This window comes from Cucurbita moschata, unplaced genomic scaffold, assembly GCF_002738365.1.
Source record: "Cucurbita moschata cultivar Rifu unplaced genomic scaffold, Cmos_1.0 Cmo_Scf00040, whole genome shotgun sequence".
In the NCBI taxonomy this organism is placed as follows: Eukaryota; Viridiplantae; Streptophyta; class Magnoliopsida; order Cucurbitales; family Cucurbitaceae; genus Cucurbita; species Cucurbita moschata.
In genome coordinates this window covers 352,080-373,064 of record NW_019268556.1, presented here as the reverse complement: position 1 = coordinate 373,064, position 20,985 = coordinate 352,080, and the positions used below count along the sequence as shown (strand labels likewise).

The 20,985-nt window shown below is 35.2% G+C and overlaps 1 protein-coding gene and 1 pseudogene across 1 annotated transcript; one reads left to right on the top strand and one right to left on the bottom strand.

Annotated features, from left to right (window-relative positions):
- The first annotated feature begins 4,339 nt into the window (after window positions 1–4,339).
- On the top strand, window positions 4,340–9,216 carry LOC111432737 (ankyrin repeat-containing protein BDA1-like). The gene is made up of 4 exons (XM_023069669.1): window positions 4,340–4,431; window positions 6,256–6,685; window positions 8,255–8,401; window positions 9,202–9,216. The coding sequence occupies exons 1-4, from the start codon at window positions 4,340–4,342 to the stop codon at window positions 9,214–9,216; spliced, it is 684 nt and encodes a 227-aa protein (XP_022925437.1).
- A 6,782-nt stretch (window positions 9,217–15,998) lies between these two features.
- Window positions 15,999–17,938, bottom strand: LOC111432736 (annotated as a pseudogene).
- Window positions 17,939–20,985: the final 3,047 nt, after the last annotated feature.

Genomic DNA, 20,985 nt, shown 5'->3' with positions numbered 1-20,985 from the left:
CATGACTTCTATGACTGAGAGTGCTTTTAGTTCAAGTCTATGTCACAATAGACTTGTGACAAGAGTTTTGGACTTGGGCATATAACGTTAAAGGAATAAAGATATTGGTTGCAAAAGAAGTTTTAGAGGATAAATGAGTCAGCTTCACAAAAGCTGTCATCAAATCAAACGAAGTGCGGTTGAAAATGGTCCATATAGGTGTTTAGGACCATCTCTAGTTCCATCACTTGGTGGATCTTAGTTCTACGTAACCTTTATTGATGAATTCAGTAGGATGGTATGGCCGAAAAAGAGTATGACAAGTAACAAACTTAGGAATTAGAATTTTAAGTCATATTGAATTTCCCAGACTTATAGGTTGCTATGTATTTCGTGTTTTAAATTTATTTTATTATTGTTTTCAATTTCACTTATGAATTACTTTTTGAACACGTAAGACCATAACAATGTTTTCAACGAAGTATGTTTGTGTTGAAAGTTTATTGTTTAAACAATGATGTTTTACGAGTTATATTCCGCATATGAACTTAGATTAAAATGATAGTAGTAACTTTAGGTAGCTGAAATCTAGGGTCGTTACATATTTATTTTGATTTCTTGTGATGTTTCTAAACATTTTGTTCCTTGACCTCATCTTGAACTTCCGTTTCTACAACTCTCAATAAAATTCCACAATTTAAAATTTTAAAAGAAAAAGGGAGAGAATTAATCCTCATTGGCGCTGGACTGTTACAACATAAAACAAAAAAAACACAAGAGGATTGGATATTTCATTCAGTTCCGTGTATTTTCTTTATTTTTTCTTGCTCTCAACCCTTTTTGTTATTTTCTACAACACAAACATTTGAATAAGATAACATACACAATGTATTTTCTCAACTGCGAATACACAAACCACTGCAAATAATATGTATCCAAAATATTCAACCTTTTAAACCTCTCAAAGTCAAAGATTTAACCTTTTTACTGCTAAATCTTTTTACTGCCCAAGCCGAAGCTTTACCACCAAAAGAAGGAAGGGAATTACAATACAACAAAGAAAAACCACAGCCACCGTTGCAAGCAAAATGTACCATGCAATTTTTAAAGCATAAGAATTCCTATATGAGACATTTACCAACCAAACTCTGAGCAAGTAGCTTTCGTACAATTGTGGACAATATCAAAATGGTCATGTCAATAGAATCCTCAAATGTCAAACAAAGAAGTTACCCTCGAAGGTGTAGTCAAAAGTGACTCAAGTGTCGAACAAATGATGTAGTTTGTTCGAGGACTCTAGAGAAGGAGTCGAGACTCGATTAAGGGGAGGTAGTTTGAGGGCACCATAGACCTTAAGGGAGGCTCTATACTGTACTTCATTCGATGTGGGGATTGTTAGGAGAGAGACCTTCCTCAAATGTCGAACAAAGAAGTTACCCTCGAAGGTGTAGTCAAAGTGACTCAAGTGTCGAACAAATGATGTAGTTTGATCGAGGACTCTAGAGAAAGAGTCGAGCCTCGATTAAGGAGAGGTAGTTTGAGGGCACCATGGACCTTAAGGGAGGCTCTATACTGTACTTTGTCCGAGGTGGGGATTGTTAGGAGAGAGACCTATTTGATACCTATTTAAGCTACGGATAATAATTCTGAGTTTCATAAAATAATCAAATAAGAACTTAGTTTTTCTTCAACCAACCAACCAATTTAGTTACAATATCATACCTCAATTCATCTTAACATCATAGAAAAATCCAAAATGGTACCTCAATTCATCTTAACATCATAGAAAAATCCAAAATGGTATTTTTTCATTTGAGGTAGGGATTGTTAGGAGAGAGACCTATTTGATACCTATTTAAGCTACCGATAATAATTTTGTGTTTCATAAAATAATCAAATAAGAACTTAGTTTTTCTTCAACCAACCAACCAATTCAGTTATAATATCATGCCTCAATTCGTCTTAACATCATAGAAAAATTAAAAATGGTACCTCAGTTTGTCTCAACATTATAGAAAAATCTAAAATGGTATTTTCATTCTCATCGCTTTTGTTGAGGAATCCATAATCTTGTGGATCTTCAATCATTGTGAATTCAAAATGGTATTTTCATTCTCATCGCCTTTGTTGAGGAATCCATAATCTTGTGGATCTTCAATCATTGTGATCAACAATTTAAGAGCTTCCAAATGGTTGTGTTTTACGCATAAATGAAGAACAGATTGGCCATTGTGAATCTTAATCCAAGGAGATCTAGGCCTCGCATTGATCAACAGTGGTATGATATAAATTCGCCCATTAATCACTGTATGGTGGAGAGGAATCAACCCATTCAAATCACGAACCATGCAAGTGCTTGTGTTCTTCTCCAGCAAAGCTTGAACAATCTCGACTGTTCCAGTTTCGGAAGCCAAGTGGAGAGGTGTCCTTTGTAGGTCATCAACTTCTCCAGCAAGTTTAGGCTTGAGATTCAATAGAAATTGAGTGAATTCAAGATGGTGATGCAAAACTGAGACATGCAATGGACTCTCAACTTTGGCAGAGGAGATTAGAACTCTATGAATGATATTTAGGTCGCCTCGAATTAGTGTCTTCAAGCTTTATATTGACTCAATCTTTGATGCTTCATAGAGCTTTCTTTTACTTTCTTCAATAGAGGAAATGGCTAATCTAAGTTCTTTGTTTTCTCCGTTTGCCTCCATTATTGATTCTCTATAATTACTTCCATTTGGAAGTAAGAGTTTGTTGATTATTTATTTATTTATTTTTAATAGATTGTGAGGCTTCCAACTAAGTTACTTTTGAATTTTTAAAATAGTTCAATTATTACCCTCATTTCTTAGAAAAAAAAATTATTATTTATACTTTCACTCCAGAGGGACACCAAAGTGTCACCATCCTAATTTAAGTGAATGTGAAGCAAACGGAAGGAAACTTCTTTGTTGAATCATGGATAGATGTATATATCATTATTTATTTCACTTAATTTGATTGGGAAGCTATCGTTTCTCATCGGTAAGGATAATGCCTCTCGTGATTGTGATTAAGTTAAATTATACCACACTTGTTAAATTTAGAGATAGATTTTTATAGAACAGTTTCACTTTTACCCTTACATTTGTTTCAAAATAGTTCTTCGGTCAACATTTTCCTAATAACTAAAACGAAAAGTGATTTGATAATGTTGGGTTATGGAGTCTGTTGACTATTTATAATAAAAATATTTATATATAATAGGATGTTATATCTGTTAAAGTTATATACAGTAAATTGAAACCATATATATAACTCTTCAGTAGTGCTTTCATAAATATCGGATCCGTTGCTGATCATGAGTTCAATATGATTGTAAGTCAATTGAGTTCGGTGGAATTAATTTCGAGGATGAAAGTAAAGCATTGATTTTGATGTCATCTTTACTCGAGTCGTGGGATACTGTTGTTTTCGTGGCTAGTAGTTCTTGAGGATCTGAGAAACTGAAGTTTGATGAAATCCGAGATGTAGTTCTCAACGAAAGTATTCGCAAACGAGAAATTGAGGATTCTAATCGTAGTGCTCTTAGTCTTTGACCAAAGGGGAAGAAGTAGATCAAAGGGCTCAAAAAAATATCGATCAAAATCAAAGAACAGTGAAAATTTTTCAAACAGACCAAACGTGACGTGTTGGAGTTGTAGAAAAAAAAATCACTTTCGGACAAATTTTACAATACCAAAGAGGAAAAAAAATAACAAATCGAAGGATGATAATAATTCTATAAATTTAGCTGAAAATATTGGGAATGCTCTAATCCTCGGTGTGAATAGTCCAATTGAATCCTAGATTTTGGACTCTCCAAATAAATAGCTGTTTCAAAATTTCAAGTCTTGAAATTTTGAGGAGGTGTATCTTGTCGACAACAAAGATTTGGTGATTGAAGGAAAATGAGATGAAAGCATACAAACTCCAGCAGAAAATTAGTGGACATTAAGGGATGTCAGATATATTCGTGGTCTCAAGAAGAAGATGATCTCTATTGGTCAGTTGGATAGCACAGGTTATGCAGCCGAGTTTGGAAACAGTTCGTGGAAGATTGTGAAGGGTGCCATGGTGTTAGCACATTACATAAAATATAGAACCCTATACACCATACAGGGTGTATAAACATGGTTACTGTTGTTGATAGTGCTTCCAATTCAAGTCTATGACACAATAGACTTGGATATATGAGCGCGTCAAAAGAATGAAGATGCTGGCTGTGAAAGAAGTTTTACAAGACCTAAAATTTGTTCATACGAGTCTTTATGAGAGCTTCGTTATGGACAAACAAAAATGAGTTAGCTTCACAAATGCTGCTAGAGAACCAAAGAAAGTACGATTGGAAATGGTCTATACAAACGTTTTGGGACCATCTCCAGTTTCATCACTTGGTGAATCAAAGTCTACGTCACCTTCATCGATTATTTCAGCAGGAAGGTATGAGTTTATTTCCAGAAACACAAGTCAGATGTGTTTGCCACCTTGAAGATGTGGTAAGCTGAAGTTGAAAATCGAACCGGCTTGAATATCAAATGCTTGAGGTCTGTCTATTTTGTCAAAATATATTATTCAACGTCTAAAAAATCAAGTCGTGACTTCTAATATCATGCGTAATTTCTATGGTTTACCTTTTTTCCAAGATTTCTAGCATATTTTAAGGTCTGAAATCTTTTCTTTTTTTAATTTCTTTGTTTAAACCCTACCAACATGTGGGCAAGAGCCACCTTTTTTTTTAAGAGCTTTAGAAAATGAACAACAAAGGGAACACAAAACGGTTGGATATTTCGTTACTTAGGGTATTTTCTTTCTACTTTTGCTTGTTCTCAACACTTCTATGTTTTCCTTAGTATGAATACACACACCACCACAAATAATTTTCAACACTTCTCTGTGTAGATAAACATGCTTGATAGGCAGAACACAGCGTCGAACACCTAGAGCTAATACATACTGTATCATACAAAATACAAGCAAACAAGCTCAACGGAAGATAATATTCATAAATCACCCTGGATCCCAAATTACAATAGCTCATCCTCCTTTCTAACAAATCTAAGTGGTGTAGCGGAAGCTAGCTCATCCTCCTTTCTAACAAATCTGAGTGGTGTAGCGGAAGCTAGAGCGTGTGATATGACTCCTAAGCTTTACAAATTGCCGCCCACCATCAATACATTGCTTATTTTAAAAATGGGATTCGAACCCATGCCTTTTTGAAAAGCTTTTGGTTCCAAGTTACTCTATTCTGACTCCTCGACTCTTTCTTTATTCCTGGAATGTCTAGGAGTTGAAGAGGTTTATTGGATTCCTAGGCCAGCTAGGTTATTAACACAAGCTTTTTATTCCAGGTTACTCTATTTTGACTCCTCGACTCTTTCTTTAGTCCTGCAGTAATAAAGTCTATTTCCTCTTAGCGTCGCCACGATCCTAAGGTGCTTAGTCTAATGTACACATCTTGACCTAAGTCATCGTATAACCAACCTAACTCTTACACTCTAGTTCTGTGTAGATAAACATGCTAGATAGGGAGAACACACTATCAAACACTTGAAGCTAACACATACTGTATCATGCAAAATACAAGCAGACAAGCTCAATGGGAAGATAACATCCTTAAATCACCTGGAGCATAGATCACAATAGCTCATCCTCCTTTCTAGCAAATTAGACTGGCTCAGTGGAAGCGTGGTGGGCCTATAACCCATAGACAAAATTTAACTACTAACATTTTCAAATGACATCTCTCTTACGTTAATTTATTTTTTGAGATTAGTTTATTAATGTGTTGAAAATATATTTTATATTAAAGGGGGCGGGGACGGGACGGGATGATATTTCCAACCCCTTTTATCTAACGGAATAAAAATGTTCCCCACTCCTTCCCGTTTCTAGTCTAAACAGGAATCCCTCATCCAGGGGTAAAATACACATCTCTACTTATCATCCACCTTAACTAAGATAGTGATATTTTGTTTTCACTCTCCCATCGAAAATGTAAATAATGTTTTTTTTTTTTTTTAAAGAAAGTGATTGCAACAACTAAACTATTTAAATAACTCAAAATGTCAACTTTAATTTAGTTAAAAGCATCACCATATATTAGAAATAAATAAATAATTCGAACAAAAAATTGGCTTATAAATTCTATAGTAATACTCCATCTCAAAGTAAGCTAGATATTCAAAAATGGAGGCAGCTCATCAACAACTCACACAATCTTCCAATATTGCAAATGGATTAGCCATGTCGTCTATTGAAAAAAAGCAAACAATTGCTCTATGAAGCATCAAAGATCGGGTCCATTCAAAGCTTAGAAACACTAATTCAAAACAACTCGAATATCATTCAAAGAGTTCTAATCTCCTCTTACAACATCGAGACTCCATTGTACGTCTCGGTTTTGCATTGCCACCTTGAATTCACTCAATTTCTTTTAAATCTCATGCCTGAACTTGCTGGAGAAGTTGGTGCCCTGCAAAGGACACCTCTCCACTTAGCTTCTGAAAATGGAACTGTGGAGGTTGTTCAAGCTTTGCTAGAGAAAAACACAAGCACTTACATAGTTCGTGATTTGAATGGGTTGATTCCTCTCCATCATGCAGTGGTTAATGGAAGAATTGATATCATGCAACGGTTGATCAATGTGAGGCCACAATCTCTTTGGATGAAGCATCACAATGATGAAACTGTTCCAGCTTCTCCCCTCTCCTTTGTCTCACTGCTTGCTTCAGTCTCCTTCACCTTCAAACACTGGCAAATCAATCAAATAGCTTTCCCGAGTAAAAGAGTTCCGGTTCAGGTGATTGAGCGGCAAGCACAGGAGTTTTCTTGCTCTCGCTATCGTACGCCTTTACCCAAGCACTAACTAAGCCACTCTCGTTCTTTGGACCAACTTCTGACCGAACAAAATGAGTCACAAGGGCCGGGGCACAAGGGTCCTGGTACTATCCAGGTGCGAAGAACCACGGGGGTGACTGCAATGAGCAGAAATCTCACTCACCGGCCTAAACGACGAGCAAACACTCGAAAGAAGAAAGCTAGAAAGCAAGACTGATTCTCCTTCACCTATCGGTCTCATAGCTTCGGTCCTCTCCCTACTTTACTTACTCATTCAGCTGAACCTTTATTCCCTGAACAAGGTAAAGCCTTTCTCCTTCACTCAATCACCGCGGCATCACTGCTCTCTTAAGGGTACGATTTTTGTGAGAGTACTTTTTTATGCCCTTCCTTCTTTCACTCAAAGACTCGGTAAATGGAATAGGTCTTTGAATCTTCTGTCCTTTATAGTCGAGAAACTAAAAGAGATTAAGTAAAGCGACTGACTTTACCCTCGGTAAATGAATGAAAGACGAAAGAGTCATTCTCCGTAACCTTTACAGTCTTTGAATAAATAGGAAAAGAAAGAGAAGCTCATGAACCCGGAACCTGACAAGAATGAAAGAAGAAGCCAGAGTAAATGAAGACGCGGCTTTCCCTTGTTTACAGTTCAAGAAGAAGGAAGTTCTTGTTCGCCTCCCCCTATCTTGTTCATTTCCCGAGGGTTGAACTATTCAAACACTCTGTCTGAGTCTTCGCTCCTGGACTATTTATTACTGATGAACCTGATGGAACTCTGGAACAAGGTAAGTAAAGCGGCCGGATGAGAAGGAAGAAGGTCAAGCCAAGCTACTTCCCCTGAACCGATATTCCCTTCAAAATCAAGGAAAGACGAAAGACTCAACTCAAGATGAATGAAAGAGATTGAACAGTAAGGTAAGAAAAGAAGAAGNAGAAGAAAGCTAGAAAGCAAGACTGATTCTCCTTCACCTATCGGTCTCATAGCTTCGGTCCTCTCCCTACTTTACTTACTCATTCAGCTGAACCTTTATTCCCTGAACAAGGTAAAGCCTTTCTCCTTCACTCAATCACCGCGGGGTCAGGTTTGTTTGGCATCTATGCCCCCCTTCTTGTCTCGTTTAGTAGCATTACCTTCTCGTAATTAATCTGATTCTTCTTCTTAAAAATAAGGCCGATATTAGAGCCTGGATCAATATTGAAACTGACAATGAAACCGATAGGTGATTGAGCTTTCCCGAGTTCAACAAGAAGGTTCATTCGCCCGAACTCAATCACTTGTCCCTCCTATTTATTCCTGCTTTCTGACTCGCCCTGAACAGTAAAAGATCTCTACTGGGAAGATATATCAATATTGTTTTATTGTATTTCCATTTGTTGTTAGAGTTAGAGTTGTTGTTAGAGTTAGAGTTAGACGTTAGGGGAGTAGCTTTTATGTATAAAACACAACCATTTGGAAGCTCTTAAGTTGTTGATCATAATGATTGAAGATCCACAAACTCATGGATTTTTGAACGAACACGATGTGAATGAAAATACCATTTTAGATTTTTCTATGATGTTAAGACATATTGAGGTATTATTATAAAAGTTTAAGTTTATATTATAATTTTGTTGGTTTATATTATAATTTTTCTATGATGTTAAGACATACTGAGGTATTTTAATTTTTTTTTCACAATTTTTTTTTCCAATCATTTTCATATTTCTAATTTTGAGCCAAACTTTAAAAAAAAAATAATAAATAAAAAATTAAAAAATTAAAAAATATTTTCATTAGTTTTTATTTAAAATATTTTGGTTGAATTTTGAAAATATATGAAAAAGTAAATAACATAAAAAATAAAAATAAAAAATAAAAAATAAAAGCTTAAAATTAAATCTGTTTTTAAAAAAATTGATTTTTTTTCTCATAATTTTTAAAGATTTTTTATTTTTCTAAAAAAAAAATCTTATCTATGCAGACAGTAAGATATTTGTTGTCTATCCCCGTAATAAAAACGGGAAATAATACTTTGAACAATGAAGAACAATGCAATGACATAAGAAGTTTGTGGAGGAAGAGCTTTGAATATCAAGGCGATTGGCTTCAAGAAGTGCAAGGAACAATGATGTTGGTAGCAACGGTGATCGCAACGGTAGCTTTTCAAGGTGCAATCAACCCTCCTGGCGGTGTTTGGCAACAAGACATTCCTTTCAACTCTAATATCACTATTCATCGTTCGTTCCATAGTACAAATACTTTTAAAACATTCATAGCGGGAACTGCAATAATGGCCTACCCAGCTTCATGCCAAGGAAATTATTACACGGCTTATTTGGTTACAAATTCTATCTCATTCTTTGCAACAGTATGTGTGATTATGTTCATTATAGGTCGATTGCCTTTGAAAAATAGGATTTGTTCATGGTTATTAACAATAACCATGTGCGTTGCTATAGCAACCTTATCACATAGTTACATACTCGGAGTTTGGCTCGTAAATGCCTCATTTAGAAATTCGGATGCTTTAGAATTAACGTTTACAATAGCATGGTACATTTTGTTAGCAATGGTGGGAGTGGTTTCTCTTTGTTGTATTGTAATTCCTTTCCTTCTTTTGGTGGTGAAGCTTCTCGTTTGGGCAATAAAAGGTTGTATCTTTGGCTTTGTGGCATTTAGAGAGATCCACAACTTAAATAAAGATTGAGGGCTATACAAAAATTAGGTTAAGTTGTTTGTTTTATCTTATATTTTGTATATGGATTATTTGTGGTGTGTGTATTCGCTATAAAAAAAACATATTTTATGTATGTTATCTTATTTAAATATTTGTGGTATAAAATAACTCCAATGGGGTTCGTGACAAGTAATAAAATTGCTTGGATCTTTGAGGCTATCACAACCCAATTTTCGAGGCTGCGAAAAATTAGATTGAGACGAAAAGAAGAAAATGAATAAAATAAAAAACAAACAATTAATTGTAAAATTGTGCACGATTTAATATCAAACAATATGTATTGTTTTAGTTATTTACAAATGGGGAATGGGTACAGGAAAACCAATACAAACAACAATCCAAAAGAAATACAAAATAATATTGATGCCCCGAGTCGACACCCCTCTATGATAGTGCAACTCTTTAATACCTCTCCGCCTTGATTGGTACCTAAAAGAGAAAGGTGGAAATGGGTGAGTATAAAACACTTAGTAAGCAATCTACCTGTAAGCTCTCATCGGATCCTTAACCTAATATGTATCCACGGGCTTGTCGTAGGGTTCTAGGAAGTTTGCCACTAGTTTAGGTATTCCCTGAATGTTACATCACACCACAGTGGTGTCTACCACGAGCTATTCTATTTGTGTAGTCCCTTGTCTCCTCTTATAGTAAGTTTCCTCCACACAGAATAGTAGCTCCTCAATATACTACTATGTAGTATCTCGTCTACTCTCAGGTAGGTTGTACTACACATAATAATATATCCTCAATCAACTACCTATATAGTCCCTCGTCCCCTCTCATGGTGGGTTATCATACACACGATAGTGATTTCTCATGTTATTTATTTATATAGTCCCTTGTCCTTCTCTAGGTGGGTTATCATACCTACAATAGCAATTTCTCATGTCACCCACTTATGTAGTCCCTGTCCTCTCTCAGGCGGGTTATCATACATACAACGGTAGCTCCTTATATCATCTACTCACGTAGTCCCTCGTCCCCTATCAAGGCAGGCTCTACATCTGATAGTGGGTCTGTCGGTTGCTATTTATGTAGTCCTTCATCCCTTATCAGAGCATGTTATATCCTACACATAGTGACTTTTCAAATAGTTTCATTTGCATTACCGTTGATCTTATGTGTTCTCATAGTTCACCTTAGTGTTGTGGAGATATATTATGATATAGGGCATCTAGGTGGATTAGGTAACAACAAATTTTCAGGTCGCTCGGGGTTAGTTTCTCGTGGCTAAGCAAAATCTCGAGGTACACCTAGGTTTCTAATTGCCGCTCACGATCCCAAGGTAGTCAGTGTACTGAAAATATATTGACCTAAGATGTTGCATAACCACTCTTGTTATACTACTGTACTCACTCTGATTCATGCATGTTATACTAGGGAGATATTGTATCGATCACCTAATGCAAAGAAATCATGATCTCAACGTCCATGGTGGTTTACTAAGGGGATAATCCTATCGATCAAGTAAGCATAGGCAATTCATACATACATTTACCTGAATCTAGTATACAATTTAATCATACAAATAAAACATGCTAACGGGGAGATAACGTTCATCTAGCACCTAGAGAACAGATCACAATTTTCAAATCCTTCATTCTAGTGCACTAGAAAGCATTTAATAGACATGCATTCTCGTAAAATGACAGTTCTGTAATTTTTCTTCACAAACATGCACATCTATTCAGATTTTCTCATTTAAATTCTAAATATGCATATTCTAACCACCAAGTTAAGAGAACCTCGCATGCTAGCAGTCCTAGCGATTCCTACATGTATTACTTGGCCATAATTCATGTCGCTACTTACCGGGATGAAACTACTCTCCCTAGCTCAAGTTTCTAGACGTTGGAGGGTCTAAATTTCCTGAAATCTCAATGGTGGTTTCTCAACCAAGTTCAATAAGGATTAGTATCAAAGTTGAGACAAAAAACAATCGAACAGAGGTTGAACGCATAAAAAAGACATTGCACAATCAACTCACGTGCCTCATGCTTAGGTGTCATGCCTACAGGGGCAGAGAAGATGTGCCTCGAGGACGCCACGTGTTAGCGGCTGATTGGCAGGGTCGAGTCAGATAGCGAGCGATCGAATCCTGTTACAAACAAATTTTCCTTGGTTTTTCCTCCGTTGACACATGTCGCACGTGAGTTCGATAAGGTCGTCAGATGCAGGGGCGGCTCGTGGGTCGATCAAGCGAGTCAGATATACGGTTCAAGTTGGCTTGCGGGTTGGAGTGTTATGCATCACCTTTGTGTCTAGCTGCCTTGCTCCACCCGCAATGTACCACGTGTCGACTTGTGTGCCAGCCAGGACTCTCCACGTATTGAGCGACACACGTCTTACCTTGTTTTGCCTGAAAGATCACGATTTTCAAATTCTGATGAGTTTTTTAACTTTTTTATATTTTTCCTAAAAAATCTATCAATATTTGATTTCTTCCTTAAGTTTTAGAGTTATATTCCATCTCCATGAAGATATTTCTTCCTTGAAATTTTTTTGATAATCAAATATATGCAAAGTTATTTCAGATCAAAGTTGCCTAAAATCAACTTTCTTATCGTTTTTAGAGGCTTCTCAAAAACTTCTACTTCCAACATGATTGGATTTTGAATTCCTTCACAAAAAATGCGTGAAATGACTCCAAGATGGACTACTAAAATGACATAGACAATTTCCTTAATATGCCCATGAATTTTGAGAAGAATTTAGACCTAAAAACCCATAGCACTCATATTTGTTCTTTCTAGGTGCTTGGCGAAATCGAACAAATCTGAATGAAGCCCCTCTGCCTACTTTGAGTTTATTGTACCTAATTGGAGTGTTACCCTTTTTTCTTCTTCTTCCTCTTAAACCCTGCCCTCTCTTCCTTTCCCTTTTTTTCTTTCTTTTTTTCCAAGGCCTCCTCAGCTGGCAGCACATATTGTTGGTTGGCAACGGTCGAGTGTCTGTCTTTAATACCATTTATAGTAGTTCAAACCTACTACAATCAAGTATTATCTGTTTTGGCATATTACTTATTGTTGTTAGTCTCATGCTTTTAAAATGTGTCAGCTAGAAAAAGATTTCCACACTTTATTAAGAATGTTTCTCATCAATTGTTCAAATATATAAGTTTTTTTTGTCTTCTTTTAGTTAAATGATATTCATTTTAGTTATTAAGAAGTTTAGATTATATGTTTTTACATTTATAAAGGATTTAACTAATAAAAAGAACATAAATCTAAAAAAGCCACTTGCATGCAACCTGTCACAATCGCCTTTTCTTGGGAGCAAATTTGACGATTGTGCATCACTCACTCTCAGCACTGAGTGAATCAAGCCAACTTCAGATCACGTTGCCTACAGTTGGGCAACGTATATTCAAGCATTGGGACCTGATTTAAAAATAAGATTTTAGAAAACGGGGGAGAGAGGTTTTGGAAAAAGAGTTTTGAAAGCAAGAGTGAGAGAGAGAGAGATTGAGAGTGGTGTTATATAGCATGCAAGCAAAAATACAATAACAGTTTAAACAGTATATAACTTTTCTGGTATGCAAAATTTTTACACTAGTCATATCCCCTCCAGTACATTTTGAGGCATTTCATGTCTACCACGAGTAGCCATGATTTCGCCAAAACGTCATACTCTTAAAGAAACAAGAAGGAAATAATACAACATGAAAGCAGTAAAAGATAGCGATAAAGTAGTACAAGGCAAGGGTTTCGGCGTGTAACGGGCATGCGGTCATAGGCAACTCGCCTTGGACAAACAAGACCGTGACACAAAGCGTAGATTGAAAGTCTAATTTATAACATGACCTTTAGTATTAATAATACATAGTCAATGTTCTACACAAAATGGATAAAATAATGCTACGAAACATTCTGTCGTTGAATTTCTTATTTTCTTAGACCTTTTCAAAGTCTATTCTAGATTTTAAATAATCGAAAATAGAACATATTAATTACAATTCAATTGATTATGTAACGAATATGAACATAATTCTAAAAATATAGTTGCATGCCAAACCTGATTTGGAAGATTAATTTATAATATGATTTTTAATATTAATTATACATGACCCATATAATACTCAAAATGGATAGAATAATGTTTAGAAAAATGATTTCTAGTTGATGTTTCATTTTCATGATCTTTTCAAAGTCTCTTATATGTATTGTCTATGCCGGAGAGGAAACGTTTAGAATTAAACCATGGTTGAAATTTAGAATTAAAAATAAATATTAAACGAGGGTTGTAGTTAGTTAGTTAATTAATTGACAACCATGACGAGGGGTCTTGTCCTTGGTTCCGTATCGTGAAAGCAAGAAGCTCAATAATGCGGAAAGGAAATACACTTTCTCCGAAAAAGAAATGTTTGCGTCGTCTATTGCAGAGTCTGGAGGCGAATACTAGCCCACATTCAGTCAAGTAAGATTAGTGGGTTAATGCGCAACATCCCTATAACCCGAGCATTCATTGAAGATTTATACCTCTCCAAATAAGAATTAGGTTTGAACCCATGCCCTTTCAGACTGGTACTTGAAACAAGCGCCTTAGACCAACTCGACCATTTTGACTGACTTTTTCTATTTTATTTTGTAACAACTCAAGCCCGCCGCTAGCAGATATTGTCCACTATGGCCTATTATGTATTGCTGTAAACCTCGCGATTTAAAAAAAAAAAATCTTGGTCACATCTAGGAGATGAGGAGGTTTATTGGATTCCTAGGCCAGTTAGGTGGCTTAATTCCGTCTTCTAGCTCCAGGTTACTATTCTGACTCCACGAAGATCTTTAGTCTGGGAGTACTAGGGTCTAGACCCTCTAACCGTTGCTCATGATCCTAACGTGCTCAGGCTACTAGAGGCATCCTGATCTCGGTCATGGTCTAGCCAACCTAACTCTAACACCCTAGCTCTATGTAGATAAACATGCTCCATAGGGAGAACACATAGTCAAATACCTGGAGCTAACAAATACTATATCATCCACAATACGTGGAAAAATAAATACTATATAAACATGAGTACATTTAAATTTCGTCCCTCGAAGTTGCTCCAAGTATCGCCGGTAGTTGTTTCCTATTAGAAAGTTCATCTCGTTTCGTTAATAACTCAAATTTCATATTGCCTTAAACAATATAAATTTTAGCTTTGGGATGATTCGAGACCATGAAATTTGATGAAAACTCCTATATCGAGCCATGAACCCACATTCTGAGCAGTCAGAACCACCAAAGCGGAGCCGAATCAACTTAGTTGCGTAAGTCGAAGGAGCCATTGATTGTAGAAGCGACACGTGTCGCTAGTGGGAGGTGACACATGTGCAGGTAGCCATTCTTTCCTTCCTCTCTATTTTCACTCTTTTCTCTCTTGCAAGTTGATATGTGAGGAGCGTGTGAAGGTTTTGACGTGTCGTGGTCGTCAGGAGAAAGTGTGTACAAGGAGGGTGCGAGAATTGGGGCGCCTCGCTAGAATTCTCCTGCGTTTTTTGGCAACCGAGTATTTTTTGTTTTTGTTTTTTTTTTTGTGATCTTTACCGTAAATAACTAAATAAATATGTAGAGTAAATAACTTCAGATATAGTAAACTAAACCATATATATTCTTTTTTGGTATTCTTCTTAAATTGTACTTATTGTATTTGTTGTACTCTCTGTAATTGATCATATAAGAAGTCATCGAAGTCATCAATATAAACTTCTAGCGGTCGTGGAGTTACCATCTCAATTTTGCCACATATATTTTTCTTTTTATTTTCTCTCTTTTTTTTTCGTGTTATTCATGTAGATCGAGTGTGCAAGTTGTTGATTCTAACAACTAGTATCCAATGAAAAATCAAAGAAACATAATGACAAATCTAAAGATGATAATAATTTTGAGAATTTAGTTGAAGATATTAGGGACACTCTAATTCTTTGTTATGCATTTCATGTTTTAAATTTATTTCATTATCGTTTTCAATTTTACTTCTGAATTACTTTTTGAACACGTAAAATCATAGCAATGTTTCAACGATAAAGTATGTTTATGGTGAAAGTTTATGGTTTAAATGATATGTTTTAAGAGTTATATTCCGTATATGAACTTAGATTAAGATGATAGTAGCAACTTTAGGTAGCTGAAGTCTAGGGTCTTTACATATTTATCTTGAGTTCTTGTGATTTTTCTAAACATTTTGTTCCTTGACTTCATCTTAAACTTCGTCTCAATAGCTCTCAATAAAAGTCCACAATTTAAAATTTTAAAAGAAAATGGGAGAGAGTTAATTATTGCCTCGGCTAGAGTATGATACAATGTACAACTAAGGAAACACAAAACGGTTGGATATTTCATTCACTTTAGTGTATTTTCTTGCACTATATTTTACAACACAAACATTTGGATAAGATAACATACAAAAGGTATTTTTCCAATTGTGGATACACAAACCACCACAAATAATCCATTTGCAAAATATTTAACCTTTTAAACCTATCAAAGTTAAAGTTTTGACCTTTTTACACCCAAACGAGAAGCTTCACCACCAAAAGAAGAAAGGGAATTATAATACAACAAAGAAAAATCGCTCTCACCGTTGAAAGCGAAATGTACCATGCAATTTTTAAAGCATCAGACTTCCTATATGAGACATTTACCAACCAAACTCCCAGCAAGTAGCTTTGTGATAAGGAGGCAATGACAATGCACATGGTTACCGTTAACATCCATGCACAAATCCTATTTTTCAAAGGCAATTGACTTATGATGAACATAATCACACATATTGATGCAAAGAATGAGATAGAATTTGTAACCAAGTAACCAGTGTAAGAAATTTCCTTGGTCTGAAGTTGGGTAGGCCATTACTGCAGTTCCTGCTATCAATGTTTTCAAAGTATTGCTACTATGAAACAAACGATGAATAGTGATATTGGAGTTGAAAGGAATGTCTTCTTGCAAAACACCGTCGGGAGGGTTGATTGCGCCTTGAAAAGCCACTGTTGCAATCACTGTTGCCACCAACATCATTGTGTCTTGCACTTCTTGAAACCAATCACCTTTGTATTCAAGGTTCTTCATCCACAAACTTCTTATAAACTTTTTGAGTGTTAGTGATATCGATGACTTTTTATCTTATCGCATTGTTCTTCGGTTCTGCTTGGTGATCCTTTCTCATTTGAGGTACCACATTTGTTTGCCATGTTTGTTTCAAGTTTTATTCCTGGAATAGACAATAAATATTGTACTATCTGCCTAATTTGAATTCAATTTGTTTATATCATGATATTGTTGAGGATTGTTGGGAGGGAGTACCACCTTGCCTAATTTAGGGAATAATCGTGAGTTTATGATTAAGGAATACATCTCCATTGGTATAAGGCCTTTTGGGGAAGCCTAAAGCAAAAGCATGAGAGCTTATGCTCAAAGTGGACAATGGACAATATCATACCATTGTGGAGATCTATGATTCCTAACATGGTATAAGAGTCATGCCCAAAATTCCTAAGGCCTTCTGGAGGGAGTCCAAGATTAGCTAATTTAGAAAATGATCATGGTTTTATAAGTAACGAATACATCTCCATTCCAATAAGACTTTTTGGGGAAGCCCAAAGCAAACCCACGAGAGCTTATGCTCAAAGTTGACAATATCATACGATTGATGGATAAAACTTGTTGTTAGACCTATTTGATACTTTAAGCTTGAGAATAATAATTTTCAATAAACTAATAATCAAATAATCAAATAAGAATTTAGTTTTTCTTCGGCCAACCAATTCAATTATAATAACATACCTCAATTCGTAGATCATAGCTAAATCCAAAATGGTATTTTCATTCTCATAGCCTTTGTTGAGGAAAACATAATCTTGTGGATCTTCGATCATTGTGGTCAACAACTTAAGAGTTTCCAAGTGGTTATATTTTACGCATAAATGAAGAACAGTTTGACCATTGTGAAGCTTAATCCAAGGAGATCTTGGCCTCACATCGATCAATCATTGCATGATATCAATTCTTCCATTAATCACTGCATGATGGAGAGGAATCAACCCATTCAAATCACGAACCATGCAAGTGCTTGTGTTCTTCTCCAGCAAAGCTTAAACAATTTCGACCGTTCCATTTACAGAAGCTAAGTGGAGAGGTGTCCTGTGCAGGTCATCAACTTCCCTAGCAAGTTTAGGCTCGAGATTCAGTAGAAATCGAGTGAATTCAAGATGGCCATGCAAAACTGAGACATGCAATGGACTCTCAACGTTGGATGAAGATATTAGAACTCTTTAAATGATATTTGGATCGCCTCGAATTAGTATCTTCAAGCTTTGAATGGACCCAATCTTTGATGCTTTATAGAGCTTTCTTTTACTTTCTTCGACAGAGGAAATGGGTAATCTAAGTTCGTTCTTTTCTCCATTTGCCTCCATGAGTGATTCTCTAACTTACTTCCAAATGGGTTTTCACATCGAATTTATAACCCAACATTAAAAAAATACTATATTTTATTTATATGATTTTGTTGATTATTTATTTATTTATTTGTGATAGATGGTGAGACTTTCAATTAAGTTAACTTTTGAATTTTTAAAATAGTCCAATTATTGGCTTCATTTCCTAGAAGAAAAAAATCATTATTTATACTTTCACTTGAGAGTGACACCAAAGTGTCATCATCCTAGTTTAAGGGGATCGGAAGCAAACCCAAGGAAGCTTCTTGGAATCATTAATAGAAATATATATCATTATTTATTTCACTTAATTTTATTGGAAAGATATAGTTTCTCATCGAAAAGGATAATGTCTCTCATGGTTGTGATTAAGTTAAATTATACCAAACAATTGTTAAATTTAGAGATAGATTTTAGTAAAACCCTTAAATTTATTTCAAAATAGTTGTTCACTAAACATTTTAGTTACAAATAAAAAGAAAAAGTGATGTGATAACGTTGGGATATGGAATCTGCAAACTATTTATAATAAAAATATGTTAGAGATATATATTGTAAATATTTATATATAATATGTGTATAAACGAAACTAAAACCATATATAGCCTTGGTTTCTAAATGTACCTATCTCAAGTCCTATATATACAAATTCTTTACCAATATTTCTCCTTACATTTTCTCTCTCCTATTTCTTTGTGAACATCTTGATCGAGTATGTGCGTTGTTGTGCAATCCTAAAAATTGGTATCAGAGCTAGGCGAGATTCATCACCATATGGTATCAGAGTTATGCATCGTTGCGGTTTTAAAATGCATCTTGGTCATTTCTAGGAGTTGAAGAGGTTTGTTAATTCCTAGGCCAATTAGGTTGCTTAACACGAGCTTTTGGCTCCAAGTTACTCTATTCTAACTCATCGACTCGTTTTTTAGTCTTGGAGTAATAGGGTCTAGACCTTCTTAACGCCACGTTCTTAAGGTGCTTAGCCTAGTGTAGGCATCTTAACCTAAGTCATCATCTAACCTACCTAACTCCAAAACCCTCTTGCATACTATAACAATTGTACAACAAGATTCAAGCATAGATTGAAATACTAATTTATTATAATATCTCAACGTGATATTGAAGCATTTTACAATAGATTCTTAGTCCATGATTCCTAATCTTTGCACAAAATATTCTTACTAGATATGAGTTTTAAAATGCACTATGTATGACCCTACCTAAAAAGATCATACTTCTAGGGTGCATGCACGAACGTTGTCTCGAGTTAAATGAAAAAAACAATAAAAAATAGTCAAGCACAATATGGATGCATGCTTCTAAGTAATACAATAAGGTTGCAATAAGTATGGACAAAAAATTCCCTCATCTTTAGGCATCTCTAAAGGAAGCATTCTCTTCCTCTTATGTCGAATGTGATGATTCTCTATGGCTCCATTCTTCGAAAATCTCCTTTTGGAAGGTTTGAAATGTTAGAATTTTGTTTTATCCATTTTTCTTGCATAGGGCCCATATTCTTTTTAGTTTAGTTAGTTGTTTTCACTACCAGTTGAGTAGGTTCTCTTGTCGTTCCTGATTTGATTCATACCTATTTCTAAATATTTGCTCTTTCTTGCATTGTCATTTGAACTTTTCTGGCTGTTTTCTTTGTATTCCATTGGGGTTCTTTCATCCAATTTTTTTTCCACTTCATCAAAAGGACACGGCATGATTATCATCGGTGGAAAAAATAAATTTCTCACTCTCTTTGTACATTTATCTATTTCTTCCACTATAATCTTATCCAAATCAATATTTAAATTTTTCATGATTGCAAATATTATTTGCATCATATGTAGTGGGTAGTAGTGGGTAGTAGGTTGGTTTTCATAAATGCAACCTACAACTTTGCTTTAGGGTCGAGGTTTGCTGTTAGTATTGTCCTTGCCTCTTATTTTGAAATTTGACAATGTGTTGCTCTCATGCTTACTTTCTCCAAGGTTGTTTTGAGTTGCACATCCTAGGGGCTATTGCCATTTCATTAAATGCGACATATTTGAAGGCTTGTAGGTGGAAGAATTGGTTAATGGCCTTAGTGCTCCAATCAATTATCTTTTTCTGACTATTAAGTTATATTCTTTCTTTCGATTAACATGTGCATAGAACTCCTTCTCCATTGAAACTATAGCTTGTTCTCTATGGTGGCAGAAAATATTCCAACTGAGGTTGGTGATAGACATTAGCATTCTTGAAAGGTTGAATATATTTTTGGGAGCCTACTTATAATAGCACTACCCTTGGCTACCCTTGGCTTGAGAAGTTCATATTTATTATACGCCTCTTTGATTATAAACTTTTCTACTTGAGAAGTTCATATTTATTATACAAGATAGACATTAGCACTCTTTGATTGTAAACTGTTCTTCAAACTCCTCCTACATAAATTGTCTACCTCTTGTCCTTGATACCATCATGTTTTACATGCATAATTTCACATAATGTTGATGTTAGAACATATTAGAAAAATGAATTGCAAATATGAATTAGAGAATATTAATATACTCTAAATTAACAACGTGAGAGAAAATCTACTTCTAGCTACCTTTTCCCATTAAATTCAACTTTTTACCATAAGTTCTATTTTGAAGATCTGTATCTTCTTACTACACATAATTTTCCTTTTGTAGATCCATTCATATCGTATGAGTTTAATTTCATCAAGAACATCTACAAATTCTTCGATTTCATGACTTCAACTTATTATTCCATTGTCATCATCCCTTGTAACTATTTTGAAGTAATAAACCTTCAACTTAGTCACAATTAGGATTTCAATAGGATTGAGTCATCACTTTTTCACTAAATATATTCATCCTCTTTAAATTTATTTCAACATAATGCTTAACAATTCTAAAGGTTGAAGTGTTGTAAACTAAGTTTGTTATTGTTCCATAATCCTAAAATTTTCATATAGACCGTTTTAAAGGGAGTCATATTTCTTATGCAAGGGAGTCATATTTCTCATGCAATCTCTATTATCCGATATA